This window comes from Stylophora pistillata, chromosome 2 (assembly GCF_964205215.1).
Source record: "Stylophora pistillata chromosome 2, jaStyPist1.2, whole genome shotgun sequence".
Lineage (NCBI taxonomy): Eukaryota > Metazoa > Cnidaria > Anthozoa > Scleractinia > Pocilloporidae > Stylophora > Stylophora pistillata.
Genome location: NC_142520.1, coordinates 48,075,138 through 48,102,858, shown reverse-complemented (window position 1 = coordinate 48,102,858; position 27,721 = coordinate 48,075,138). Strand labels below are relative to the sequence as shown.

Sequence of the window (27,721 nt, the reverse complement as noted above, 5' to 3'; positions counted from 1 at the left end):
GTAATTCTCTCCCAGCTCAACTGCCCGCTTCCCTAAAGCATCTATTCATGAATCCAGAAAGATAGACACAAAATGCGCGATGAATTGAACAGATCGAAGAAACTTTAATACGCTTTTCTTCTTGAGTATCTGTTGGTGCATCAAATTCGGTATTTTCCTTGCTTTTTTCGTCCCTCGCGAAATCTAAGCAATTCTCACGATGACCTGTTGGAGGCCTTTTAATTCTCTGGTCACCATTTCTTACGCAGGTTTCAAGTTTCAGAAAAGAAGTGATATTTTCCAAGCTTATGCTAATTAGTGAGATGGGATTTAATCTCCCCAGCGTAATCCAACATGCCTCATTTTTTTTCTTTTTTTGTGGGGGGAGTTTGTTTTGAGTTATTTTACGACTGAAATCCATTGCAACTAGGATATGTGCATTTAAAACTATAAAAATTGATAGAATGGTACATATTTTCGCACCCCTTTAAATCTTGAGTTAAAAGAAAAAAACCAAAAAAAGACGAATTGGTCATCTTTTACTAGGGAGGGGTCGGTCCTAAAGGCACCTAATTTATGCGCCATATATGGCGGGAGGGTGCATGCGTGTAAACATGCCCACGTGATATGATACAACATGGCGACATGCGGTTGATGAATTTGGCCCAACATGAGTCGGGTGTTCGAAGACATATGTCGGTTACATTGCTGATAAGTTGTGACTGCAAGCCATTTCCCACTCTTCTTGATTTCCATTTTCTCGTGCAGGATTTGTGGATACTTGCTTTGAGACGAAGTTCACCAGATCTCGCATATCCTCTGATTAGATCCCGACGTAGAATTAGTTGTTTATGATTTTCAATTTACGTTCTTTTCCGCATGAAGACGAAGGTTTCAGCTGATAACAGTGTAGAAGGAGTGCCTTCGCAAACAACTGCTGCTACCACGATTGCAAACACTGCTCAATCCAGCGTCTGGTCAATATGTGATATATCGACCGACCCACATGTCGAGCTACGAGACATAACACCGTCAATTAGTCCTGTATTTACCGACGATCAAGTGCACGAGCTGACTCGAAATCCTGCCGAAGTGGATGTGTTGAGCGAGCATTTTCTCCCCCCGGATACTTTCAAACGGATCGACGAAGTTCTGAGCTCGAGCGGAGAAACAAACCTTCTCTACACAGATCCAGAGCTTAGTGACACATTGAAAGAAAACCACGATGTTCTTTTAACAGGTGAGCTTGGTTTCCATGGAACCATGTTCCCATCGTTCGATTCAATAGTTGAAGCCGACAGGATACTAAACAAACGAGATGAATCATCTTCAGAAAACAGTGCTGAGGCAAATGATTCACAAGCTGGCACTTCCGATTCTGTTAATTGGTCTAAGGACAGTGCAGAATTGAATGATACCACAGGGAACCCAGAAGGTGAGAACCAGGAAAGTGACAACAAAGGTCTGAGGCGTTCTCCTCGAAAGCGCGTTCAGGTCAAGAAGGATTTAGATGTACCGAAAACAAGCAACCCTGCTGGAAAATCTATCTCGAGAGGCAAAGATATATCAAAGCTAAAATATGCAAAACAAGCTGATGAAGGCAAAGAAGAAAAAAAGGAAGTGCGCAGAAGTGGCAGGGCACAGAAAAAAGTGGAAAAGGATGAAAGTGATGACGACAAAAAAGGGAAAGACAAAGTTGTAAATAACAAAAAGAGAAACACAAAGGAAGATGCAAAGGCACAAAAACCATCTTCACAGCCAGAGGATTCCTCTAAAAATGTGCGAAGGTAAGCTTTCTGAGTTGTTATCCATTCATTTATTTATCCTCTTTTGCTCCTATGTGGAGGCGTGGTGGCCTCATGGTTGGTGCACTCGACTCTGGATTGAGTGGTCCGGGTTCATACCCCGGCTGGGACATTGTGTTGTGTTCTTAGGCAAGACACTTTACTCTCACAGTGCCTCTCTTCATCCAGGTGTCTAAATGGGTACTGGCAAAATTAATGCTGGGGGGTAACCCTGCGATGGACTAGCATCCCATCCAGGGGGAGTAGAAATACTCCTAGTCGCTTCATGCTACAGAAACCAGAGTTAAGCACCAGCCTAATGGGCCACTAGGCTCGTAAATAGACTTTACCTTTATCTTTTGCTCCTATGGCAGAGCTTTAGGCTTCCCTTACCTGTCTGCTGTTCCATACAAATTTTACGCACTGTTCAACCCCGTGATAGGCATCTCAGCCCGAGTAATTTGGCATAGCTGAGATGCACCGAGTCTCTAAGTAGCATTTATTTGAAAGGGTTGAAGATATTTACCGCAGAATGATCTTAGCAGTAGTCTGCTTGCCTCCTTACCTGCCTCAAATATATATTTTTTTCTATTTTACATGTACAGTGTATAGATCAGCACTTGAAAAAAAAAATAGCATGATACATGTATCTGTCTTCCAACATGCTCTGTGATACATGTATGTTATATTTTGTAACAACAATCCGGGAAGCATTGTATGGTAGTAAGTTCTGGTGGAGATGAACCATATACTGACATTCCGTACGTAAGTGTAGACAGAACCAGTTTAGACTAGCCACAGATTGTAGAAATTCAGTCTTGGTTAGTGGTTTTTTATTTCTATCAGCCAGTTCTGCTAACTAGTAAACAAACTGAAATTGTCGTAACATCTAAGGTGTCAATAACCGCTTGGCTAGTGAGATGAAAAGTTAGGGTCTAGCCCTTCATTCAGGATATGAATATGTGCATGTAACTCAATAGATTAAATTAAAGACAGCTGTTTTAAATGCTGACTGGAGATGTTGAAAAACAACAGATAATAACAAAAGAAAGTAGAACAAAAGATGAAAATGAACAGCTAGTTATTAACTCACTGCATCTCAGGAAAACCAAGAAACAAATCCAGTTGGGTAGCGTAATGAAGGATTTCTGCCTAGAAATTCCAGTGGTCAAATCCATTGCCCTTTAATAAGACCCAGTATGTTTTTCAAGTGTAAGATAATTTTATTCTTCTTGTAGGTCACCCAGGAATCAAAGCAAGGCTTCCATGGAGGCAAAGCAGAAAGCAAACAAAAAAGCTCCAAGGAAGCGTCAGGAAACAAATCATGAAGATTCTGAAGGAAATAAAGAAGGGAGCAATGCCATTTGTGAGGGGAAAGAGCCTGATAGTATAACAAACAATAACATAGAAGACAAATCTGATGAATCTAGATCAGATGCAAAGAGGAAAAACAGGAAAACAGACATTTCTGAAGAGGTGAAGGGTAGGCCAAAAGAGAAAGCAGATATAAGAAAAAGTGGAAGGGTGACAAGAAATAGAGGAAAGGAAGCTAATGAAGAAGAAGAGAAGGTGGTTCGTGGAAAGGTTAAATCAAAGGTGAATAAAAGTAAAGAAGAATCTCACAATGAACCAAACTCTGGTGAAACAAAAGTCAAAGATAAAAGTGAAACAGAGATTACAAGTAATGAGTCAGATGTAAAAGAAGATGGCCAAGATGTTTCTAAGAGGATTACTGATAGTTCTGAGGTGAAAGATGATGAAAGTGTGTCATCAACCAAGAAGGAAAGAGGAGGTGACATAGAAGAAAAAGCTGTCAGAAAGAAGACAGTGGAAGTGAAAGTTGAACCATCAGAAAACAAGGAGAATGAAAATGGGAGAAGTAGTAGAAGAAAAGAAAGAAAATCAGTGGAGAACTCAGTGAAAAGTGTTGAAAAGGGTGAACAATTGAAAACTTCTATGGCAAAACAATCCACAGAAGACATGCAAAAAACTGATAAAAGAGAGAGTTTGTCAGGTGAAGAAGATACAAACTCTGTTAAAGAAGGGAAAAGTGTTGAAAAATCTGTTAAAAAAGAGACCCTGGCTCGTGATTTAACAAACAAGAAAGCTGTCAAGGATTCTTCAGTGGATCCCAGGCAGAAAGGCTTAAAAGAAAGTCAAGAAGATAAGGAATCAGATGCTGAAATGGACTCAGATAATAATGAGGAGTTTAATGATGACTCAGATTATGATCCAGAGTATGATCCAGATCGTTTGTGGTGTGTCTGTAGAAAACCACATGGTAACAGGTAAGATTACCATCATGTTTTTTCACTGTACTGGACAGTATTTAACAAATAGATTTCATGTTTCTGTGCGTCTGCTTAGCAATAGATCACAGATGCTGTCAAAATGGGGCAAGAACTGAGAAGTGGCACAAACGGTGTAGCTGAGTGTGTTACTGATATTTTTACTGCATTTTCATCTTCTGTGATGAATTACTGAACAGACCCACAGCAACATGAGTTGTATTTCTTTTAGATAAGAAAGAATGAAGAAAATTGCCAATGTACTCCAATAAATCATTGAAAAGAACCAATTGAAATGCATGCATGATTCAGCCTTTTATATAAACACATATAATGTGCAAGAGACTGAGGGGTTTTGTGGTTAGTAAACTGGTCCACAGAGTAAGTCATTGTGTGGCATTCTTAAGCAAGAATCAGTTTCTTACGGTGCTGTAACATGTAGAGACTTGTTTTTGTTTTCAAAAGGAGGCAGCTTTTCAAGGAGGCTATAATTTGCTTTAAAATAAAACTTGAACCAGACCTTGGCTGTTTGAAATGTAGGTAAATTTTAAATGAAGCGGTCAAGAATGTCAAATCATACCTAGAAGGTGACTTGTGTACAACATCATTTTAATCTGAAAACGAAGGCCAGTGAAAAAGCCAAATGAATAAGCCTCGAAAAGCCGCTCATGTCAGAAGACATTTCACGCAATCCTTTATGCGAAATGTAGGTATATGTATTAGCGACACTGTCCACTGATTGCATTTACCATCAAGCTGATGATTTTGAGCCAGCAAGCTTTATTATCCAATCTGCAGTTATTAATTCAATTTATTGGTAACCAACATATTTAATGGACAGGATCATCACGTGAGCTTGTGATGTTTTTTTAAGGTCATTGTTTTTTATTTTTTGTGATTTTCAAGGTTCATGATTTGTTGTGATCATTGTGAAGAGTGGTTTCATGGAATATGTGTTGGTATAACAATGACTCAGGGGCGACAAATGGAGAAGGATGGTCAAGACTATGTCTGTCCTAAATGCAAAGGTACCACTAAAATATTTTAATAGAATAGAATAGCTTTGTTTGGGTAGTAACATTGCACATTCTGTAGACTGAGTTACATTGAAAGATTGTTCTAATTGAGGTAAAAAGTTGATAATAATTATTTACAATAATGTTAGGATTTATGATATACACATATATCAAATTTTCTATTAGTGGAAAAAAATGTTTTGTTTTCTTTTTTTTGATGTGTCAGCAAAAATAGAAGCAACATCAGAAGTACCAGAGAAAAAGAGCAGGGAGGTGGCCAATGCTGAAAATACAGGAGGTAAAACATCTTCACCGGAACGTCGCCATCGCAGAAGAGAGCACTCACTTAAAATGAAGATCCCGGGTGAATCAGAGACAAGAAAACGGCGGCATTTCAGTCTTGGAAAGAATAGGGATGAAATGATTGAGGTATGTGCATGTACTGTACAAGTTTTTGTTACATTGAACTGCATTTGTTCAACATTTTCAAAAGGTCATTGTCTTACATGTATGCCCGTAATGACTGATACATAACTTAGAGAAATCCTGTCTAATTTAAACAGTATGTCTTGAAAGTTAAGGTGTCTATATGGCCAACAGGGTTTTTATAGTTTTCGTATGTATTAAACATGTAAAAAGTATTCCTAAATAAAAATTGGATTCTGACGAGTCTTCGCCCTGAAATTGAGCTTTAAACTTCCGGCTTTGGCCATGCCCATTGAAGGTGACCATGAGTCGGGGCAAAGAAGAGATTGGGTTCAGAATGGGTCGTGGCGTCAAGTCAGGAACAGGAAAAATCCTGCCAGTGGTTCATTTCACTGTTTTTTTTTCAGTAAGGTAAAGAGTTTTCGGCAACATAAATATGCCTGATAGATGTGTTGTAAAAGTACTGCGTTTGTCAAGCAAAGTAACAACACGATGCTCGAGACACTCCTGGAGTGACGTCACTCATCGCCAATCTTCCCTTACGCAGTCAACTTCAATGGGCGTGGCCAAAGCGGAAACTTTAAAGCTCAATTTTAGGGTGAAGACGCGTCAGAATCAAATTGTTTTTTTTGAGAATACTTTTTTACAGGTTAAAGAGATACCAAAACAATAAAAACCCTGTTGGCTGTATAGACACTTTAAATCCATGATTTGCATTGTTGTTGAAACTTTAGCCTTAAAAAAGGAAATCACTTCTGAAAGAAGTCTTTACATTTTTGAACCTATGGGGTTGATGAATGTCATTGGTATTGCATACATTTCCATTTCTTTTAAACCTTTACAGTGCCCATTTCACATTATCAACTTAGTTGATAAAATATGGGAAGCCTATTGTAGCAATATTCATTAACCCTTTAATAGCCGCAGCTTTTGTGAAAATCTGTGTTTTGAGGCTAGTCGAGCAGATTTCGAGCCGCTGTTGTGGTTTTAAAAGCTCAAACTTACCACAAACCCATTGACAGCTTTTACACTTGACGGCCTTTCGATCCAAATGCAAAATGGCGGCCTGAAAATCTCAGGCACACGCAGAAAGCAGAATTTCAAGAAAGTTTTTGGGTTGAAAAGTAATGCCCCACTTACGACTTTTACTTTTCTCTCTTTCTCCTGCCCTTTTTTTCCCCTTTCGTTGCCTGAAGTTTCTCCTCACTTGCTGGAAATTTAGTAGGCTTCATTTTGGTGTAGAGATTTTTTAGGAAACTACTCATTATTTTCAAACCACATGCTCAGAAAGGTAGGTGGGTAATGAAACAAGATTTTCATGCAGATTTTCAGGTCAAAGTTACATGGTTTTTTGGCTATTTCTCTGATCTCCTTCACTCAACTGCTCTCATTCTGGTATAGTTTGTAAGATATTTTGACCATTATTGCCCAGTCCCTTTTGATCTCGGCAGATCACGAAAGGCTGGAACACTTTTTGAGAGGCCATTTTGATTTTTTGCTTCGTGATCGATCGTAATGTCTTTACTATCAAATTTTAATGCTGACGAGGACCTATCAGCATTTCTTCATACAGTTCTGGACAAAGCAGAAAAGTTTTTACCTGGAGGAGACTGCTCCCTTGATAGTTTGCAAATGCAGACGGTTGTCGATCAAATGATTAGCTTGCTTACTTGCTTAGAACCTTGGCTGAACATGATAAGGACTTCCAAGATACATGGAACTCCCTTGCAAGTGCTTTTTATGATGTTTTCCAATGCCTGCACAAGAAAATTTTCAATCTACACAACATGCCAACTACTGTTGCTCAAGTGTCAATTAAGTGGGCATTTTGAGTGTCAAAATGGCAGGCTAGGAAGGCAAGCGAGAAGCGAACGAAGTGAACACTGGGGAAGCTAGAGTTCTTTCGGTCAACTGCTGTGCAGTAAATAATTGGATGAAAATAAATTGCATTGAATGAAATAAAAAGTGTTGAATGTAATATGTGCAATTGAAATAAAAAAAGAGGTTGAACCAAAGCAATCGCATTGAATGATACCAAAGTATATTGAATGCAAAATGGGACGTTGAACCCAAAAAATAGTATGCTGAACATAAATTTACACATTGAATTGAACTAAGCTAGACTCTTTGAATTGAAATATCCATTTATTGAATACTGCTACAATTGACTTGCCATAGTAAAACCAAATTACATTTCCATGGTTAAGTTTCAATTAATTTATTGTAAGTTTTGTTTATGTTAAGGAGGATTTCAGTGGCAAGAAATCTAGAGACTCTGAAAAAGGGGAAACAAGGGATGATATAAGGAAAAATGTACCTGAACACAAAGGCTTCAAAATACCCAAGAAGGTGAGGTTTATTCTAGCTGTTTATTTTGTTGTAGCTGAAAAAGAAGCTTACGTGAATTCTGCCAGTGGATCTTCAACCCTAAATTTAATACACTACTATTGGCAAAAGCATCATGAAGCCAACTGTACAAAGCTGATTGTGATTTTCTCAACAGAAAGGGACAAATTGAGTTGTGTTATGGATACTAGTCCACTGAGTATAAACCCCTCTCCCATCCCTCCAGTGGTATGTTATGTTCCCCTGACTGTTCACCAGTGCCCATTTATTCTCATGGGTGGGGAGAGGCACTGTCGGGATGAAAGAGTCCTGACCAAGAATGACGTGGCTGAGACCTTAGGCTTTAAAGGCCAGCATGCTCATGACCAGGCCCCTTCATTTTCCAGTTTGATTGATAAAAATTTAATAGTTGTAGAATAGAATACACATCTACATGTAAGATCCTTTTGTTGTTGTGCAGGTGAGGACAACACCAACTCCAGCATCATACATGCATCATCCCACCCAGTCACAGTGTGTGGCTGCAGATTGTTCAAAGCTTGCTGATTATCAATCTGTTTACTGCAGTTCAGAGTGTATGCAAAGGTAAGACTTGATTTGAATTTTAATGTGTTAAGTCATCTCTTACCTGTTATGCTGTCATGCTTTAATGTTGACCAGACAGTTTTCTACAGTATTACTTGGTGAAGGTAAAGCCACTTTGAGTCTTAAAGTTAGAACAAACACAGAAAAAGCCAACTGTCAATATAACTTAAAAGTACGGCTAGTACTCATATCCACAGACGTGCATTGATATAAGCACCATCAGGCTGCACAACATTTTTTGACCAACAATAAGGGTTTGTTATTTTCAGCTCAATCTCAGCTGAGGTGGTCCTAAAACCCAAGAGCAAATTCTCAGCTCCACATTCCATTGTGCTTGACTTTAACCCATTCACTCCGATGATCATATTATTAGTAATTCTCCTTACTGTCTGCTATACAATTCTTGTGATGTTGGTTTGGAGAATTTGATATTGGATCAACAAATAATCCCCTTATTGGTATTTTTCTGTATTCTCGTCACTTGTCTGCTTGATATGCTGAGAAGAAGTTCTGTCTTGGTTTTTAATGAGAGTAAAATTGTTATAAATAAATAAAGTGCTTTTTTTGGTCAACATGGAGAGTAAAAAGTCTGTACCTTAGCTTGTTGTTCAGATGAAGGCAATTACAGATGCCTTTTAAAATAAAAAGAAAAGGCCTTGCATGGAAAAAATCCTCATTAATTTTGTACATGTGAGAGGTCCAAATTAAGAATAAATTAATGTCAAGCATAATAAATCATGAAATCACAGCTAGGCATTCTTGGGCAGGCTTATTGTTTATCTTGTTCTAATTTTCAGACATGCTGAGGAATCTATTAAAATAATCTTGGAAGAGAAGAAAAAAAGAATGGGGTGTAAATCATCAGTTTCCTCATCCAAGAATGTCACATCACCAACAGTAAGTCTATATTTGTTTCTTTCCTAACAGTTTTTTGAAATTGGACACTAAGAGCTGTCTTCAAGGGTCTTTCTTTGGCAAGGTTGACCCTTTTAAATGCCACTGGCACCCAAAAGTAACTTCTTTCAAATCATGATGGACCATCATTAGTCAGGAAAGAGAAGTACTCTGGACTTTCTGTAAAGATGGAAAACATCAGGCATTTACTGTACACATAGCTCTCGGGGTACCTTGAAACACACAACATTTGCTATATCAGGTCAGCATTTAATCTCAATAACGAAAAGAACTGAATTTATTTCTTTTAATTTTATGGTTTAGTCAAATCTGTTAGGACCAGTCCCCTGGAATTCTCAAACAGCCCCAGTCTCCTCTCAGACAGAATCTTCTCAACTCAAAGAGGGAATAGCAGTCATAGAGAGGTCCACTGGGCGGGTGATTGCGGGTGTGGCAGCACCCTCTCAGGAGGAGTTAGTTGACTGGCTGCATGATCATCCTACATTTGAGGTGCTGCGGCCATCAGGTTTGTAGTCCTAGACCAATAATTTACTTCTGGAAATAGAAGAAAATGGTCATTCAAGACCATATTCTGTGTATTCTTTTTTATAGGTAACGTTGTTTCATTAAATTGAACTCCTGCTCTGGTTTGCACAGATGCAATGGAGAAATATTCATATTGCGACCAACACAATCATTTCCAGGCTTATATTTGGTTAAAAGGAGGGGTGCGTATTGGAAGAAGGGCACTCAATCGAGGGGGTCTCCTGAACTGATTTGACCATAATTGAAGCAAAAAAGTTATACATAAAGTGGAAACAGGCACATTTTTTTCTTTGTATCCCTGCCAGTTAAGAAGGTAAGAGGGGAGGAAAGGAGGTGGGCACTTATTCAAGAAGTACTTGTTCGAATAAGTTATCTCAAGTCCCGAGATCTAAGCTTAAGTCTTATGATGATCAAAGATTTTCTATTGCAGGACCTAAACTATAAAACAGCATACCCGCATCTTTAAGAGATGCTGATTCCTGGAATTCTTTAAAAAAAACACTTAAAGACATATTTAATTCGCCAAGCCTTTTTCCGATTTGTAAATATATTTCTATTTAATTTCTATGCTTATATATGTAATTGTTAGATTTTTCAGTGTTTTTTAATAAATTTTGTGATATTGTTAAGCACCTAGAGCAATTAGTGATATAGACACTATATAAATAAAGCTTATTATTATTATTATTTTTATTATTTATTATTATTATTATTATTATTATTATTATGGTGGAGGGGGTGAGCTGTCATTAGAGCATGGAAGTTTATTTTAGTATTCTACATCAATTTATATTGTTTCTTGTGGCTTTTGTATTGAATTTCAGTCGGAAAAGATGAGAAAAAGAAAGAGAAAAAAGAAGATAGTGAGAAAACTGTGAGAGAAAACATCAGAAAATCACTAAGGGAGATTTTAACAACAAGGTTAGTCATATGCTTAGTAAATATTGTTTCAAGGGATGAAGATCAAAAAATTAATTGCGACGTGCCATTTAATGAATTATCTGTTCTGAAGCTGTTTAACATTGTTGTGCATGAATTAATTAAATTATTTTATCACAAGTGCAAGAGTCAGTCTACAGTACTTAGCTTTGATAGAAAATTTGAACAATTTTGGCCATTACAGATCTAAGGAGCAACAGGATTTGAATGCAACAGAAGAAGACATCGATAAGTGCTCACTGGACGTTGAAAGGGAAATGTTTTCTTTCTTTGGGGACACAGGGCAGCGCTATAAGAACAAGTATCGCAGCTTGATGTTTAACCTCAAGGATCCCAGGAACAAGGTTAGATTGGGTGAAAGCTTTTGAAAGTTTGCTTACTCTTACTGTCTGCAATTTGTAATTTTTTAATAATTAATATTATTAAATATTTAATATTAATAATATTAATATTTAATATCAATAATTTTTTTTTTTTTTAATATTTTTTGTAATTTTTAAACTGATGCTGTTTTGGCAATTACAGCACGTTATGTTTTAGAGAATAATTTAAAATGTTTATGCAAATTATGATTTTAAATGAAATATACAGTATATGAAATTGATTTTGCTCATAAACATTGCTTCGAGAGTCACTGTGAACAATGTTTCTTTTTCATTATCAGGTGTTGTTTCGACATGTTCTGTCTGGGGAGATAACTCTTGATCGTCTTGTACGGATGACACCTGAACAGCTCGCATCACCAGAGCTGGCTACCTGGCGTGAACAGGAAACAAAACATGTTAGTATAGATTCTACTTATATTTAGTTGCAAAGAGACAAAGGTGCCAGGAATCATGTGTGTTACGCTCCGTAGCAGTGTTGACTAGAAATTTAAGGGAGCTCTGTCACATTTTTCTAAGCCATTTTTTTTTTTGAGCTGCAAAACTATCTTTATGCGGAAAGAGATCACAAAATATTAAGGTAATGGAAGCAATCATAAATCCAGGAGTAAGGATGGCTAAGGATGGAACAGATTAGAAGGGATTGGAAATGGCTACATTTTTTAGGTACTTGCATCTTGCTGTTAATGTGTTCCTCTTAGATAATTCTATCCATTGAGCTAACCGCCTCCTGGTTAGCTCAATGGATAGAGCACTGGACTGTTGTGCGGGAGGTTGAGGGTTCGAGCCCCGGCCGGACCATCACTCAGGGTCTTAAAATAATTGAGAAGAATTTTCTACCTTTCTATAACATCAAGATGTGGTTAGATATTCTAGTCTTTTCGGATAGGGACGAATAAATGGAGGTCCTGTCTCCTGCAGGGTTGGGGTAGGAGACGTTAATTTCCCACACACGAGATTACTGTGTGATGGATGTCCTCCCCTGGGGTGGGATGGGTGGGAGGGTGGACTAGCACGAATGGTTCGTATGTTCCTTTCTAGTCCTTCCCCGCTGCAAAACTTAATGCAGTGAAAATGGACTAAATTAAACTAAATTAAAATTAAGTTACTCTTTTTGTCTTTAGACCCTGGAAATGATCAGAATGAGTCAAGAGGAGATTAATGCAACTAAAGCACACACCAAGAAAACACACAAGGTTAGTTTTGTATGTGCCATCAGTTGAGCCTAAGGAGAATACAGGGGGTGCATATTTGCACATTTATTTTGCTGTGTGACTTCTTCTACTGGGGTCATTTATACATTGTACATGAAGACAAAGCTGACCAATCCAATCACAAGAAACTACGTTCTTTGTCATCTTCACTTGAATTTTGTTCTAAGCACAGATTGGCATGATTACTTGTGATTTGTTGGGACTCATTGTTTGTTTCCTGTAGTGCAATAGGTTAAAGAGCAGTGTACCAGTGTAAACTTAGAACTCAAGACATGGGTTACATTTTGTATTTAGTTAATCATGTAATCAAACCAGAAAGCTTTGGGAAAATTTTGTTTTTCATATCACTGACACTTGCCAGAGAATTTCTTTTTTATGTTGAAAGCTCATTCTTTTCCCCTTTTTTCAATTTAGCAGCAACTTTCTCAATGAAGAACATAAAATAATCTGGGTCTGAAGTTATCATGCTCTCGTGATTAAATCGATTTTGAAGAATATATGCTTACTCTTTTATATTTTGCCTTCTTTGTCAGGGAGAGGTTGAAATAGACGATGACGATTTGAGTACGTTAGAGGTGAGAATAATGTTATAGTAATCACGGAGGGTCGTGGGTTCAAGTCCCATCTGGAGCTCGGATTTTCCTATTACATTAAAATTGTTTCATCTTTACATGCTCACTTTGGAGGTTGGTTGGCCGCATCTTGATATGCTTTAATGTGACAGCGTAATGCTGTTAGTGAGTTTCACAGGCGCTTACCAATACTTGGCTGTGTAGCCGCGCAATGCGGTTCCAGTCGAGGCCCACAAATTGACCCTTGCTCACCGTAGAGTCTCCAGTAGCTCAGTGGTTAGAGCATCCGACTAGATCACGGAGGGTCGTGGGTTCAAGTCCCATCTGGGGCTCGGATTTTTCTATTACATTAAAAGTAATTGTTTGCACTGTATGTCATAAACTTGTAATAAGCTTTATTTGGTGATCCAAAGGCTTACTGCTGAGTCTGTGGGTAGAATCCCGTTGTAGAACCATTCAAATGAAGGTTTCTGAGCGGTTTTTTTCATGTTACTATTTATCACGGTTCGCACGGTTGTAAAATGTCTGGTTAGAATCATTTAACGCCCCTGAGTTAACGAGACAGAATTTCTCCTCGCAATATCAAAACGCTATGGAGCAGACAAGTGATAAGAATAAAGAAAGATATCAATTAGGGGATAATTGGTTGATCCGATTTTAAATTCTCCAAACTGACATTATTAGAATTGTATGGCAGACAATAATGAGAATTCCTAATGAGATGATGGGAGTGATGGGGTTCAAACACTTGTGTGTCATTGTTCCTAAGAAAGCTTTTGAGAAGTACTCCAATATCTCGCGTTACTTTTGTCTTTAGACTAATTTGAATGAGTCTTTCATTCGTTTTTCTGATCTTGGATACCTAATTGTGTTGATATATATTTAAATTTTAGAGAAGAAATGAAACAGTGATATTTAGTTTTTGAAGATAATTTTTTTAATATGTAAATCTTATCTTGTTGCCTCTTTCTTCTTGCTGTTTTCTCAGAACTCAGTTAAAACCACTTCAGAGGTTAACGTAGAGAAAAATCTTCCAGATAGCAACACGGTATCCAGTACCTTGCTTCTCGACACCACTGATGAACATCGCATTCATCTCTTTGATCTCAACTGCCGCATCTGCACTGGAAAAATGGCGCCCCCAGGGGAGCCCCCGAGGAGAGAAACACCTGCACCACTTGTATCAACCACATCAATGTAAGTCATGGGGAGCCTATAGGGAGGGGAGGGATGGGAGAGTAATGGTTGTTTGTAGGAATTTTGTATTATAATTGAGTAGGGCCTTAAGTTTTAAGAGACAGAGGGGGGTTTTTATCATTCTTTTCAACGCCACAGTAAGTTTGCTAAACCAGTAGCTACATACAATCTGTAACTGTCTATTTTTTATTCTTTTTTTTTCTTACTGATGAGGTGATTTGTTTTTAACAGAGTTCAAGCTGTTGCTGAGAGTTCAGTTCCTTCTCCTACACCTATGGACATTGTCACCTCCGCGAGGTTCGTTCCTCTGTAATTTTTAAAAATTTTGTAACTCGGGACTGGTTCAGTTTTACTTTAGCTAGCCTTGTGATTGGTCGAGAAAACTCGCGTCTCTCTCGCAACTAATCGAATTCAAACTGAAATCAATCGCCACTTGTGCACCTACGATGTCTCGCGCCTCGGCTAGTTTGCTTGTGTTTAGTTTTGAGTTCTCATCGTTTCCTTGTGATAATTTCCTTCCGCGCTTGAGAGCTTTTCGATTGAGTGTCGTAAAACAAAAACCAAAGCCAAAACCAAGGTAATTACCACCGCCGATGAGGAGAAAGCAAAATACCGTGGAGAGCCAATGAGAACTCAAGGTAAAAACAACTAAATTGCCTAAAGCGCGGGAAAACGCAGCGACCAATTCGTGATTGGTTTAGTTTTGTAGTTGATTGGTTGAGAAAGTGGCGCGACTTTTCTTAACCAATCACGAAGCAAAGACACCCAGGACCAATGCAACACCGAATTACTTTCGACGCTCATTGAGATGTTTCTTTTTGTCTGCGTTGTTTTCCCAGCTCACCAGACTCGGCTGTGCAGCCTCCCGTGTCACCCACTATGCTGGCCAAAACAGCCAAAAAAGTCCCAGCCGTGTGGAAAGGATTTGTGATGATGCAGAGTATTGCTAAGTTCGGTACCAGTGCTTATCGTGTATCGGGGCCATGCGACGATTTGCTGCATTTGTTGCCCGATACACTACATGTTCAGGGTCGCATTGCGCATGAGCAGGTCTGGGACTATCTACTGCAACTGAAGAGCTCCACGTCGAGGGTAAGAATTATTACAAGCCATCTCTGAAACGCTCCTCAGTTTTGAGTTATTGTTGAAATACCTCTTTGTTTTTGTACTCTGGGGCAAGACTATTTCTTGTCACAGATTCTCACTCCCTCTTTCCTTCCAGGAGAAAAAAATAGGTACCACTAAGACTTCTAAGTATGTTGACGAAGTGCTAAGGGGAACCTTTATGGGATTTAGATTAAATTAACTTTGCATAAAGAGTGTGAAGTAATATTCCCAATCGCTCTCTGCCTTCAAAAAGCAAGGTATGCTGAGTTGGTAAGAACCGTAGGACTTCTTTGCAGACTTTTTGCTACCATTTATAACTGATAGTTTCCATCTGCAATTTTTTTTATCCCAGGAGGTGTGTGTGATTAGGTACGAGGCTTCCTCTGATGACGAAAAGCTGAGTTACGTGTCGCTGTATTCGTACTTTTATAGTAGAAAGAGATGCGGAGTGGTTAGTAACTGTTACACTGGAGTCAAAGATATGTATCTGGTACCTCTAGCCTCACATCAACGCGTACCGCCAGAGCTACTACCATTTGACGGACCTGGTAAGCCTCTGAACCTGATTGAATTTAGGCTCGACACTCAACCACCGTTTGTAAAAAAAGACGATGTCCACCTTCCTATCCCAAAAGGGGAGAAACGAGGAGCCAACTTAAGAGAGGCGGAAATTAAACCAAGATGGAATTAGCTGTTTTAGAAACTTGACACTTCGAAAAGAAAACTTCCCATAAGCACTTTACCTACTAGATTATATTTAAAACTCTTCCCCCCTCCCCCCCCCCCGAAATTGTTACACTTTTCCCACTAAACCACTTGAGAGAACTTGGCGTTAAATCAGGATGATTTCCTCTAGCTTATATCTTTGACCACCAGCCAACTGTTTCGAAAACAAGTCCACTGCCTTCCCCGGAGGGAGAGTAACGAAGAGCAAACTCGATAGTACCTCGGGAATAGAAAGTTTTTACTCCTTAGATCTTGTGATAAACTTTACCCCTCAGTGTCTACACTTTTGCCTTTGAACCATTCAAGAGAACTTGGTGGTAATTGTCAAGATACCACTTTTAGCTTAAAGCTTCGTCCACACGTACAACCCTTTTAGCTGGACTTTTTATGAAAGCGTGGAGCAGTAACATGGCAATCGTTCTTACGTTGACTGTAATACAGATTCTTTACGATTATAGTTTGACACCATACGCTGGTTATCCCTAAGACTATCAGTAGGTTTTACTGTATGAATAGCAAGGGTAACTGAAATAATGTTGGGTTTATTGCTTCTTTCAGGACTAGATGATCCCCGTCCTCATATGCTCCTGGGAGTAATTGTCCGATCCAAGGTATTGTTCAAGCGCCCGCGTGCACTTAGTCAGCGCTCACTGTCCCCTCCTCCCAAGCGCAGAACCAGTTCAGCGAGTGTGGAGAACAGCAGCAGCGATGGAGGTGCCGAGGAGAGCCCGACCAGGAAAAGAGAAGTGCTTAGTGAACTTCATGACTCGCCTCCGGCGGACATTGAAGATATTGTGTTTCAGTACAACACCACTCAAGCTAAGGTCAGCGGTAAGGAGACCAAGGATTTGTCAGCCAAAGCTTCTCCTGTATCTGAGACATCGACGCCTTCAGTAGCTTCCTCCTCTGGAGCGCCGAGCTCTCCTGCTGTTTCTACGAGTAATTCATCTGTTCCTTCCCTTGAGGCACAGAAACAGCAGTTACTCGATCTTCAAGAGCGCGCACGACAGTATATCATGGCTCAGACACAGCGAAAAGAAGTTGCAGCTATTGACCATTCAACCACCGCTACTAGTGAGGATAAACCGGATATTCCATTTCCTGTTGCAAATGATCCAGAAAATGACAAAAGCAGAAGTGTAGACGATGATGCACCGTATGATCCCGAGGAAGATTTACTTCTTGATCTTAATCCTTCTACGCACACTCCAACCAAACCTGCAGTATCTGTACCACCAGAGGAGCCATCTAAACCCTCCAGTCTTCAAATGTTGGTCTCCACTCTTCAAAGACTTCAAGGTGCTGGCAGCAAAAGTTTAAGTCCGCATTTAACAGCTCTTTCTTCAATTCTACCATTGGGGGCAACCTCCGGATCCAAAGAAGAAGTTAATCAAGGAAACGAGACCACTGCTGTAGCTACGGCAGGTACCATTAACCAGTCGTCTATCTCGGCTAGCTCGAAAAGTCCGTCCATTGTATCAGGTAGCAGCATACTGCAACTCATTGGGCCAGTCAGCAGTGGATTGGAAGCAATATCCTCTGACAGCACATCCTATCCTACAGCTACTGCAAGCCATGTGTCAACGCCTATAAGTACGGCCAAGCTACATCCGGTTCCGTCCAGTTCAACCGTACATCTACAGCTTTCCGCGCCTGCAAGCCGTGCGCCATCAGCTGTGGATGAAGGTGTACAGAAGTCTTTAAGTGGAAACGTAACGCAGCAGTACAGCGGTCTTCGACCAGAAGAGCGTGCGCGGCTGGCGGCGCGCGAATCACGCATAGAGTCGAGGGAAAATAGACGATTATCAAGCGAACGCAGAGGTGAATCACAAGAACAAAGAAGGTTGGGCGACAGAGAGAGGGATGGTTGGCACGATAACCCGCGTTTCCCACGGGACTCCAGGCCTTCCGGTTCGTTTGAGTCGCGTAACCCTCGGGATTCCCGAAGCGACTGGCGGGATCAACACAGGTCCGGACGGCTTTGGTACGAGGATGAACATCGGCGAGACAGACACTCCCAACCGATAGACGAACGACCAAGATACCAAGAACGGAGAGACGAAAGAAGATTCAGGGGGAATTGGGGTCGGGAGAGGTGGAGGCGGTGACTGCACAAAGTTGTTTAAAATACTGTTACTGAAAGTTCGCAAAAGTTTAACTGTCCTCAAGAGAATTTGTATCGTGAATATCCCAAAGGCTCTCCGCTGGGATGCCGCATGTAGTTTTTTTTCAAAATGGTTCAAACGTGTTGTTTTGACTAGAGACTTTTAGTTCGGTGGGCTATAATTTTTGTACAGAGCAGGTAGATGTTTTTACAGATATATAATGCTGTAGAGTTTTATCAGAGTGGTTCATGTGTTGTTTCTCTAACGTCCAATAAAATTTGTTGGTCTTCTATTCTTTTTAGTATCTTGGTCTCGCCGTTAGGACAACATTCCTCCAATATGGAGGTAGTATGGTGTTGTTTGGAAACTGAATGTAAAACGTATCAAGTTAAAAGATCTTTGGTTTATCCCAGAAAAAGTTTAATACCCTCGGCGACTTTCTGCATGAGGATGTTTGTTTATCTAGTTCTATATTCCTGTGGGTCGGTTTTGTACTCTAGAAAAGTCCATGTCTGAGACCTCTTTTAGGACCTGAAGCGAAGTTACAACTGAAACGTTGAGTCGCCTTGTGTTATCCGAGAACGTGGGTAGTTTTCTCTTAAATTACAGGCTTTTTGTTCCGAATAATTTGCCAAGTTTGTTGATTATTACAACTGATTATGCCAAACCTGAATTGGTCGTTCCCTGCTTTATGAAGAGGCATGCGAGCTGAGATGGAAAGAGAGAAGACTCGTCCACTTGCTGTCTCCCATTGCCTCTCCCACTTCCTGTCAGCTGCTCAGTTGTGGGCAACTGTGACTCGTTCCATCTCTCTCACGGTTCTATGAGGAGTTTAAAGCTCGAAACGTCAAATTTAGAAACACTTTTACGGTGGCTAATTTACCTTAGCAACTCAATTGATAAAACCAAATTACCATGTTGTAACTTCCACCGAAGTAGCACCTTACTTTCTCAAAAAACTTACCCCCCCCCCCCCATATTTAATTAGAGACAAGTTCAGTTATGAAATTTGCACACGGGTTGTTGCGCAACGGCCGTGCGTTCGCTTTTTCGCCAAATTTTCCTTGTCCTGATATCAAGCTTTCTAACAGAGCTATGCTGCGCTCTGATCCAGAATCTTTACTTTAATTATTTCCTTCCAATTAACCTGAACAAGCTTCGAGCCGATGAATCTGGCTGAAAATATTTAGGATCAAATTGTACCTCTCTCCTACCCCTCCGAGTAGTTACGTTGTAGAGACTGTATTTACATCGGCAACTCCTAGAAACCGGATTCCCATGTAATCTCCCCGGATAACATCTAAACATTTTCCAACAAATATTTTGTGAGAATACCCAAACTCTTGTTATCCTGGTGTAACACCAAATTCTCGTAACTAATCAACAAGGAAATGTGTAGCATCTAGAGAGGAGAATTAAAAATTATATCACGGTTTGTTAAATAACTTTTGAATCGTAAAAAGTTCTTTGCTAGCGCACTAAGGGCTCGTGCCAGTCCTACCCATCTCTACGCTCAGCAAGGCTTGGTACGCATTGTAGAGGGGAACTACCACTCAGTATTTGGGAGATATTCTCAAAATTTCAACAGTGTACGCCAAATATTCACTCCCAAAGGTAACATGGAAGATATTTGTCAGTCATAATTGACAATTATACCTGTAATCGAGTTTTAATCGTTAAGATAGACATGAGAAAGAAGGGAGATTTGAGTGTAGTAACGCGATGAGTCCTTGACATTTGAGGTGGGTAGTGGGTTTCGGTTTTGCGGGATTGGCTATATTTTAGATCGATTTTTCGGTTTTCATGCCGAAAAACTTCGGTTTTTCGGTTTTGATATTCATTGCAACTTGCGAATTTTCCGTTTATGTATAGTCTCTCTCGCAGCCGTTTTGTTTTGGATGTCACGCAACGCTCCCCCAAAAGTTCTTTTGGGGGAGCGTTGCGTGACATCCAAACAAAACGGCTGCGAGGGAGACTAGTTTATGTGGTATTCGGTTTTCGTCAAGAATACGAATGGGCGTCCGGATTTGATATCCGATGTGGGCTTCGGTTTTGCCTATTTGGGTTCCGCTTTCTCTTAGATCTGAGCGGCAATTAATATGCGCCTCCACTGATCTCTAATAGCCACGAAATCTCTTGTCGCCACTGTATCGGATCGACAAGGGTTTTCATTATTGGGATATATTAAAAAACCATTGGTTATTGTTTTGAGGGCTTTGCATGCGGCTTGCCGCGGTTTTGATCGAATTTTTTTTATGGTTTCGCGGTTTCGAATAGACCCCAATGTCCCCTCTCCATGTTGGTTCATGTTTCTGCTAGATACTTTTCCATCTCAATGTGTTTCTTACGACGGAGGCGTCGTCATTGCTCGGACTATGAAAACATTAACAAGTTGAGGGGGTGGAGGGGATTCATTTAAACGGAGATGAACTACAACAATGCATGGTGGCGATTGTGGTAGTTGGATTACGATGCACTAGTGTCGGAATTTCCTTAACGTTTAGAATATAATCAGTGAAATTAAAGTTTGTAATCCACTTTGTTTGAACCCTTTGCACTCTAACATCCATGCTATTCTCCACACATTTTCTAAATTATTGACAAGGATAATTCGTTTAACAATCAAGAATTTATTTAGCTGGTGATCATTTGCTTTATTCTCCTTGACTAATGCTTGATTCAAAAGTGATATTGTATGGAGAAATTACATGGTAGTAATTCTTGGGAGACATATTGCAAAGTCAGTGAATTCGAAAGTCTTATTAGATTTTTTCATATTTTTAATAGATCTCAAAATAGCTGAGATTGGACATAAAGCCTATAAACCCAGGATTACTTCAGGGTTGAAAAAATCCATAAAGATGAGAGATAAACTTTACAAGAAGTGGTTGGCAACTCATATAAAACAGACTTTCTGAACAGATGTAAAATAATTATACAGAAACAAAATTGCTTCAATCAACAAGATGCATAGAGATTCCTTTTACAATAAGGTGCTCACTGATTAAAACAGTACCAGGAATATCTGGTATAGTAAAAATTTATTGATAAATGAAGAGCAACCTAGCTCCCCAACTGTGTAAACCACAAGACTGAATTAATCGACTTAAATCAACGAATACTTAATCAGTAACTTCTAACAGTGACAGAATAAAACGGGGCGGTCACGCTTTGTAAACAACACAAGAGTACATAGCGAGTACAAGTTTCAACATGGCGGTTCTCTCATACACTTGAGCACATGTTTTTTAACTGTCTCTGCGCATGTGCTGAATGCACACCGCAGGTTAATAATTTTGCAGTCTAGACTACTAGTCACCAGATTCCACACCAACTGAAGTAAATCACTTTGAGTTTTTTAAAGTCTGGGAAGTAGAGGTACCATTGATATTAGAAGAACTTAATTGATACAAAAAAATCCTTTGAAATTGAGAAGGTTCATTCATTCTTATAAAGGTCAGCAGTACCTGCAAGTTTGGCGACCTCTAACTTATATTTTTAATCTTTCCATTACCAGTGGTAGTTTCCTTGACATTGGTTAGCAAAAGATGAATTTATTTTTCAAACAAGGGTCACAGCTCTTCTGTAACAGCTATTGATAATTATTTCATCAATGAAAGCCTATTCTCTCCAAACCAACATGGTTTTTGACCAGGTTATATCACAAGTGATTGTTTAACTGATCTTATTGAAGACACTTAACTCTTGTGATAAGGGAAACTATATGGTGTCTTTGTTCTTAGATTTAAGTAAAGCCTTTGATACTGATAACCACTACATTTTATTGGAAAAAGTATCATGGATTCCAACAATGTTAAGTAATTTGGTGTATATCTTGTCTTTGCAGTAGGAAATGACAGGTTTATGTCAATAGAGTTAACAAATGGTAAACACCACAGAGTACACTATTGAGTTATGGATGCACGCAGGAGGTTGCTAAGCATGAAAGAAGCGTAAGAGTTGCGAGAGGTGATAGCCGAGAACGTCTCTAGCTTCTTGAGTGCTTAGCAAACCTCCCAAGTGCATCCATAACTCAATAGTGTACGCTGTGGTTTTTACCATTTGTTTTATAACATAACATTGTTACATTGAAGCTAACGAGTTCCCTATTATTTAATAAATCTTACGTGACCAGAAAAAACAAGCGCTTGCGGAAAAATTGTCTTTGTATTTGCTCACGTCAGCAGCGTACACCCATGGGCAAATGGGGGACGCTAAATTGACTAATCAGAGCGCGCGCTTAACTTTGGTTATGTTATAATTAAGTCTGATTTTCATCCTATGTTCTTTGGCATACCTCAAGGTTCCATATTAGAACCTTTCCTATTTCTTATCTATATCAATTATTCTCCTAAGCAAACTGTACCTATTTATCTACCAGATTATTTATATGCAGAAGTCGGTACATCTCTAACAGCCTCTGGAACTAACCTAGATCTTTTAAATAACATTAAAAACCATCAACATACTTTTATGTAGTTACAAGTTAACCCTAAATCTTTCCAAAACTGAATATAATCTTATGTTTTATCTTTTAATACCTCTGCAAATTAAAAGAAAAATCAAAATCGATATCCACCATTAACAATAGCAAAAAATCATGTAGAGCAATCTTCATTCATCAAGTACCTAGGTGTTTGCATAGGCGGTCAGTACAAAATGCAGACTGCAGACTGCAGATTGCAGACTGCAGACTGGGTATAAAATGCAGACTAGGTATAAAATGTATAAAATGCAGACTGCAGACTGGGTATAAAATGCAGACTGAGACCAAAATTAGGTATAAAATGCAGACTATGCGAGAGCAATGTTTTTTTTAACGTACCTCAGTGTCACGCAATCGCCTTCCTGAGTTTAGCAGCCGCTAAAAGTTTCTTTCTTGGCGCTTATAAAACTAAAACGGCTGCTGGTGCCAGAGATATGTCATTTGGTTGCATAAATTACACGCTGCGCATGCTACATGCATGGGCCAGCGGTAATGACAAATAGGAAATTGCTATCGTTCGGGTTTGTTCGGATTATTCAAGATGGCTGCTCTACGATCGAACGTGTTGTCATGTTGCAGCGCAACAAATAAACGGACTGTTCACATAGACTGACCACAGTCTATGCATATGGAGAGGAAATTGCAAGGAAACGAACTCGGAAAGGCGATTACATGACTGGGGGGTGAGTTAACGATGAAAATATATCGCGTATTGCACGAAACGAGAATTTTGCTGTCAGTCTGCATTTTATACCCAATTTTGGTCTCAGTCTGCATTTTATACCCAGTCTGCAGTCTGCAGTCTGCATTTTGTACTGACCGTTTGCATAGGCAGTCTTCTAACTCAGCTTGACCATAATGATTAAATATGTAGTAAAATTAGTAAAAATCTTAATATCTTAAGAAAGTCAAAGCCTCACCAAAAGATCAAAATCCTGAGATGTATTTATTATTCTATTATTTAATATCCATATCTAACATATCGTTGTGCACTCTGGGGAAATAATTATAATGCTTCACTTTTTAAAGTAGGAAAATTAAAAGACAAAGTGGTTCTTTGTCTAATCATGTTCTACTAATGGAACCAATTACTCCTCATTTTACCACTTTCAGACTTTTGAAAGTTCTTGACATTGTGAAACTCCAAGTGAATACATCTTTACTTCATTATGGCTACTCTGATACTGACAAACATTTAAACTTAAATATTTGGTTAGTCTTCAAGCTGCATGACTGTGACACTCAAAGTATATCCCACAACCTTCTGTCAATTCCTTCTTTTAGAACAAATCCCAGAAATTTAGTCCAACAATTATAGGCAGGTATATGATGGAACAATATTCCTCAATCTCCTTGAGAAAAACCAACTATAAACAAGTGTTTAAAAAATCACTTTCACATTTTTATCTAATCAATATTGATTATTCCTGTAATTCATCTTCTGTCTTCCTTTTTGATCTAAGTTGTTTTCATTAAATCCCGTGTAGTGACAATAACTTTTCATTTGAAATTAGGGGGCACTTTATTAGGTAACCAGATGTGCCCGATGTAAGTTGCAAAACAATTTCCGTGTTCAGTCCGCGCGGGACTGGTAATCTACGTCATGTATTGTTGAAATTATGGTATGGACCATGTGCTCGGACCTCCAGAAGTCAAAGTTTGGTCCTAAATGTTTGTTTATTTTTTCTCATGAATGTTTTCTTTACGTTTCCTACGAGTCCACAAATCTTGTGAGTATGTTGTCACTGTAGTATTTTCGTTTCGCTTTGTTTTTTTTACGTTTGTTTCCTTTTTTGTACAGTCAAACCAGATCTTCGTAATTAAAACCTTATTCGAGTATTTAAGTCTACACCCGACTCCTCTCCATTATTTGTAGTACAGAATTAGAATTGTCTAGTAGTTATTACCTTGTTTATTATCATAAGTACCTTAACTTACTATTACATGGAGTAGAAAATAAACACAAATACAAATACAAAGGGTTAAAGCAAATGCAGCTCTTACAAATTAAAGTGATTATTAATTTTAGGTCTGAAATACTACTTACCTTCAGGAATCAACGGTTACAGAAAAAAAATAGATTTCTTTCTTTCTTTCTTTCTTTTAATCTGCAGTTTTTGCTAATTTTGATTTATAAATCTGTCATTTTTAACAAAATTTTAAACAGTGAAGCTAAGAATACCTCTTGATTCTATCTATGAATTTTTATTACATGAGCTTGAAGTTTTGTGTCACTGTCACTGTATAAACCATCTTCAATCCAGCATGACATTTTACAAGACTCTATAGAGTGACCTGAATCATTCAGAACTCAATATCATTCTTTAAAGTGCACCTCAGACCCAAAATTTTTTTTTCGCTTAACAAAATAAGCTTATTTTTTGGAGTATTTCTGTGCAAAAATTTTTTAATTTGCTCAAATCTTTAATTTTCAATGCCCAGTCAAAATACGGAAACTTAGCCGCTATCTTGCCCCACGACCAAGTTTAAAGAAGAATGGCTCTAGCGGGTAATGTGACGTCAAATCGAGAACACGAAAGTCTGCATCTCACACATTTTCACTTGTTTGGGAAGATTGTCGTCAATATTGTCCGAAATATGCCGACTAGGTGTGTTGTATGAAGAATGTATGAAGCGTGATACCCTCTTGCAAATTTCGCACGTTGCTCTATCCTTCTACAACACACTTAGTCGGCATATTTTCGGACAATTATCGACTACAACCTTCCCAAACAAGTAAAAATGTGTGAAATGCAGACTTTCGTGTTCTCGATTTGACATCACATTACCCACTAGAGCCATTCCTCTTTAAACTCGGTCGTGGGGCAAGATGGCGGCCGATTTTCCGTATTTTGACTGAGCATAGAAAATTGAAGATTTGAGCAAATAAAAAATTTTTTGCACAGAAATACTCGAAAAAATAAGCTTACTTCGTTAAGCGAAAAAAATTTTTTGGATGTAGGTGCACTTTAACTGTTAGAACTTATCCTGATCAAATGTCTCAGTTTTATTGTCAGTTTAACTTAATATCTCAGGAGGTACTACCCAACATCCAGTTTGGAGGCAGGCATATTTTACTGGTAAGTAAAGAACTATCTATTTCCTGTTTTTCCAAATGAGAGTTGCTAATGTCATGGAAGTCTATGTATTGTTTATATAAACTAGTAGCACTAATTGCTTTATACTGAAAATCAAAAACTCTTTCATGAAACTTTTATGTGATTTTCTTGAAGAACCATTCATCATGAGATAATTTGCTTTGGCCAAAAAGAAGCGAAAGATATCTTTTTTAACCGTTCAAATCAAAAATTTTAAACAAAACCATGTCCGGGCCCTTGTACCGAGCGAAATGGATTGATGATGTCACTGGTTGTGTTCACTCCGATAGCGTGGTTTATTTCACTTACTGTTTGTTTGTATTCGTGGGCAAAGGAGATGGTAGATATTGAAGTTTTGTCAAGTGAATCTTCTTCTGAACGAAGCGAAGTTGTCTCCAGTAGCGAAGACGAAGATGGTGGCGTAAAATGGGGTTGACAGGCCTACACGACTCCTAAGCGTCTGTTTAGAGTAGCCTATTCAAAGTTTAGCCCTCACGAGTAAGTCTTTGAGCGACTGCCCTCTTTTGTAAGATACGAGCGGTGGATTTTTGTGTAGTTGGCTCAGTAGTGGTTGTGTTTCTATTAAATGCCAGTTTTTCATGAGAATTTGCTTTATGTGTGGCACTGAGTACGCACATCAAGGGTTGCGTCTTTTTCGAATCGTTTGCCTTTGTAGATGTACAGCTATTCTTTTGACTGTCTCGATCGTTAAGTTGTCTTGATTGCTTTCAGCTTGCGTCACGCGCGCTGATTCGATCGTACTACAGTTCTTAGTGTTCAGTGTTCCAGCCATTTTGGTTCGTTTTCTTTTCTTTATTTTGGTATTAAAACGACCGATTTCACGTTCATAGAAGCACATGATCGCCTTTACTGTTTCTTGCTCCGCGTTGTTAAGGATTTGCTTTATCTCATTTTTGAAATCCTCGTCTGCTCTTATTTTGGCCCTCGCCCTAAATTGTAGGGATTCTGGGCATGTTCTGCGAGGCATTTGGTACAGAGGGATTTGGGTTCTGTCCTGGTGTACCGGTTCACAAGGGAATTACCATTGTTCTTTATTTGTTTAGGAGTCATTGGTTAGCTGTTGTGTATTGTTCTTTCTTTGTTTAGGAGTCATTGGTTAGCTGTTGTGTATTGTTCGGTGTTTTGTATCGGCTCTTGTGAACTGAGGTACACGAGGACAGAACTGGGATTTGTTCGTTATCCTCAGACTTGCCGAGTAGATCATCTTCAGTGGCGGTGTCATGTGAGGCTTCCATGTTTTCTTCATTCTCTGAATGCCATTGCTTTGGCTCGGGGCGTTTAGTAGCCCATCTACCGTTATAGTGTCTTTCGACATTTTCTGTAGATGGTCAAGCAAGACCACGGTTTTGATCCTAATCTTGTGGATCTCGTCAGTTTCCAATTAACTAAATAGACTGGTAGAGATTCGTTCTCGGTATCAGTCGGGAATTTTGCTCCCTATCCGGGCGAACCTCTCGCAGATAGCCAAGATGCCGATGTGGCCGCCGATGAATAAGACGAGGATGGCATTTTGCCCGAAATCCTCTTTATCAGCCTCCCAACATGCAAGCCACACTCCATGCTTTTACCCTTCTTTCACAGAAGTACACAACCAGTGACGTCAAAAGGCTGTTTTGGCCGCGCCAAGATGGCCGCCAAGTTTGATCTCAGCCGGTCGACTTCGAATGGTTAAAAATGTACTTTCCGCTATGTGTTGGCCCAAAAAAAGTACACAGCGTTTGCAAATAACGTTCAAACTCTATTATATTGCAAAAATCTCGGATATGAAAATTACGTTCCAGTAGCACTTTAAATAAACTTCAGCTTAAGCTTCTGTCAGTACTCGCCACACCCCAACTATCACACTATTTACTAAAGATCATAGCAAGTTTCCGAGACGGATTCTTGCTCTCCTGACCAAGATAACACTCCAGAATCTCTCTCAAATATCGATTTTTCGTCTCGGAACTTTAATGTTCACCTTGTTATGGTAGTAAATACATATCTTACTAAACGTTTTTGCTGTGTAG

The 27,721-nt window shown here is 39.1% G+C and overlaps 1 protein-coding gene and 1 long non-coding RNA gene across 3 annotated transcripts; one reads left to right on the top strand and one right to left on the bottom strand.

The window, feature by feature from the left end:
* Positions 1 to 590: 590 nt before the first annotated feature.
* LOC111336386 (uncharacterized) lies at positions 591 to 18,399 on the top strand. Of its 2 annotated transcripts, none has more exons than XM_088748019.1 (18): positions 591 to 1,766; positions 3,002 to 4,051; positions 4,958 to 5,079; positions 5,294 to 5,496; positions 7,741 to 7,847; positions 8,305 to 8,424; positions 9,222 to 9,321; positions 9,643 to 9,844; positions 10,689 to 10,785; positions 10,988 to 11,147; positions 11,468 to 11,584; positions 12,311 to 12,382; positions 12,934 to 12,975; positions 13,961 to 14,169; positions 14,401 to 14,466; positions 15,009 to 15,261; positions 15,629 to 15,824; positions 16,561 to 18,399. In XM_088748019.1, the coding sequence occupies exons 1-18, from the start codon at positions 859 to 861 to the stop codon at positions 18,108 to 18,110; spliced, it is 5,574 nt and encodes a 1,857-aa protein (XP_088604145.1). In that variant the 5' UTR covers positions 591 to 858; the 3' UTR covers positions 18,111 to 18,399. The 2 variants fall into 2 exon arrangements, with proteins under 2 accessions (XP_088604145.1, XP_088604144.1); XM_088748018.1 differs by having other exon boundaries at positions 592 to 1,766; positions 7,738 to 7,847.
* On the bottom strand, positions 11,480 to 23,381 carry LOC148739985 (uncharacterized). The gene is made up of 3 exons (XR_015996400.1): positions 22,933 to 23,381; positions 18,776 to 18,928; positions 11,480 to 11,559 (listed from the first exon to the last, which is right to left on the bottom strand). It is a non-coding gene; the product is annotated as an uncharacterized LOC148739985 (long non-coding RNA).
* Positions 23,382 to 27,721: the final 4,340 nt, after the last annotated feature.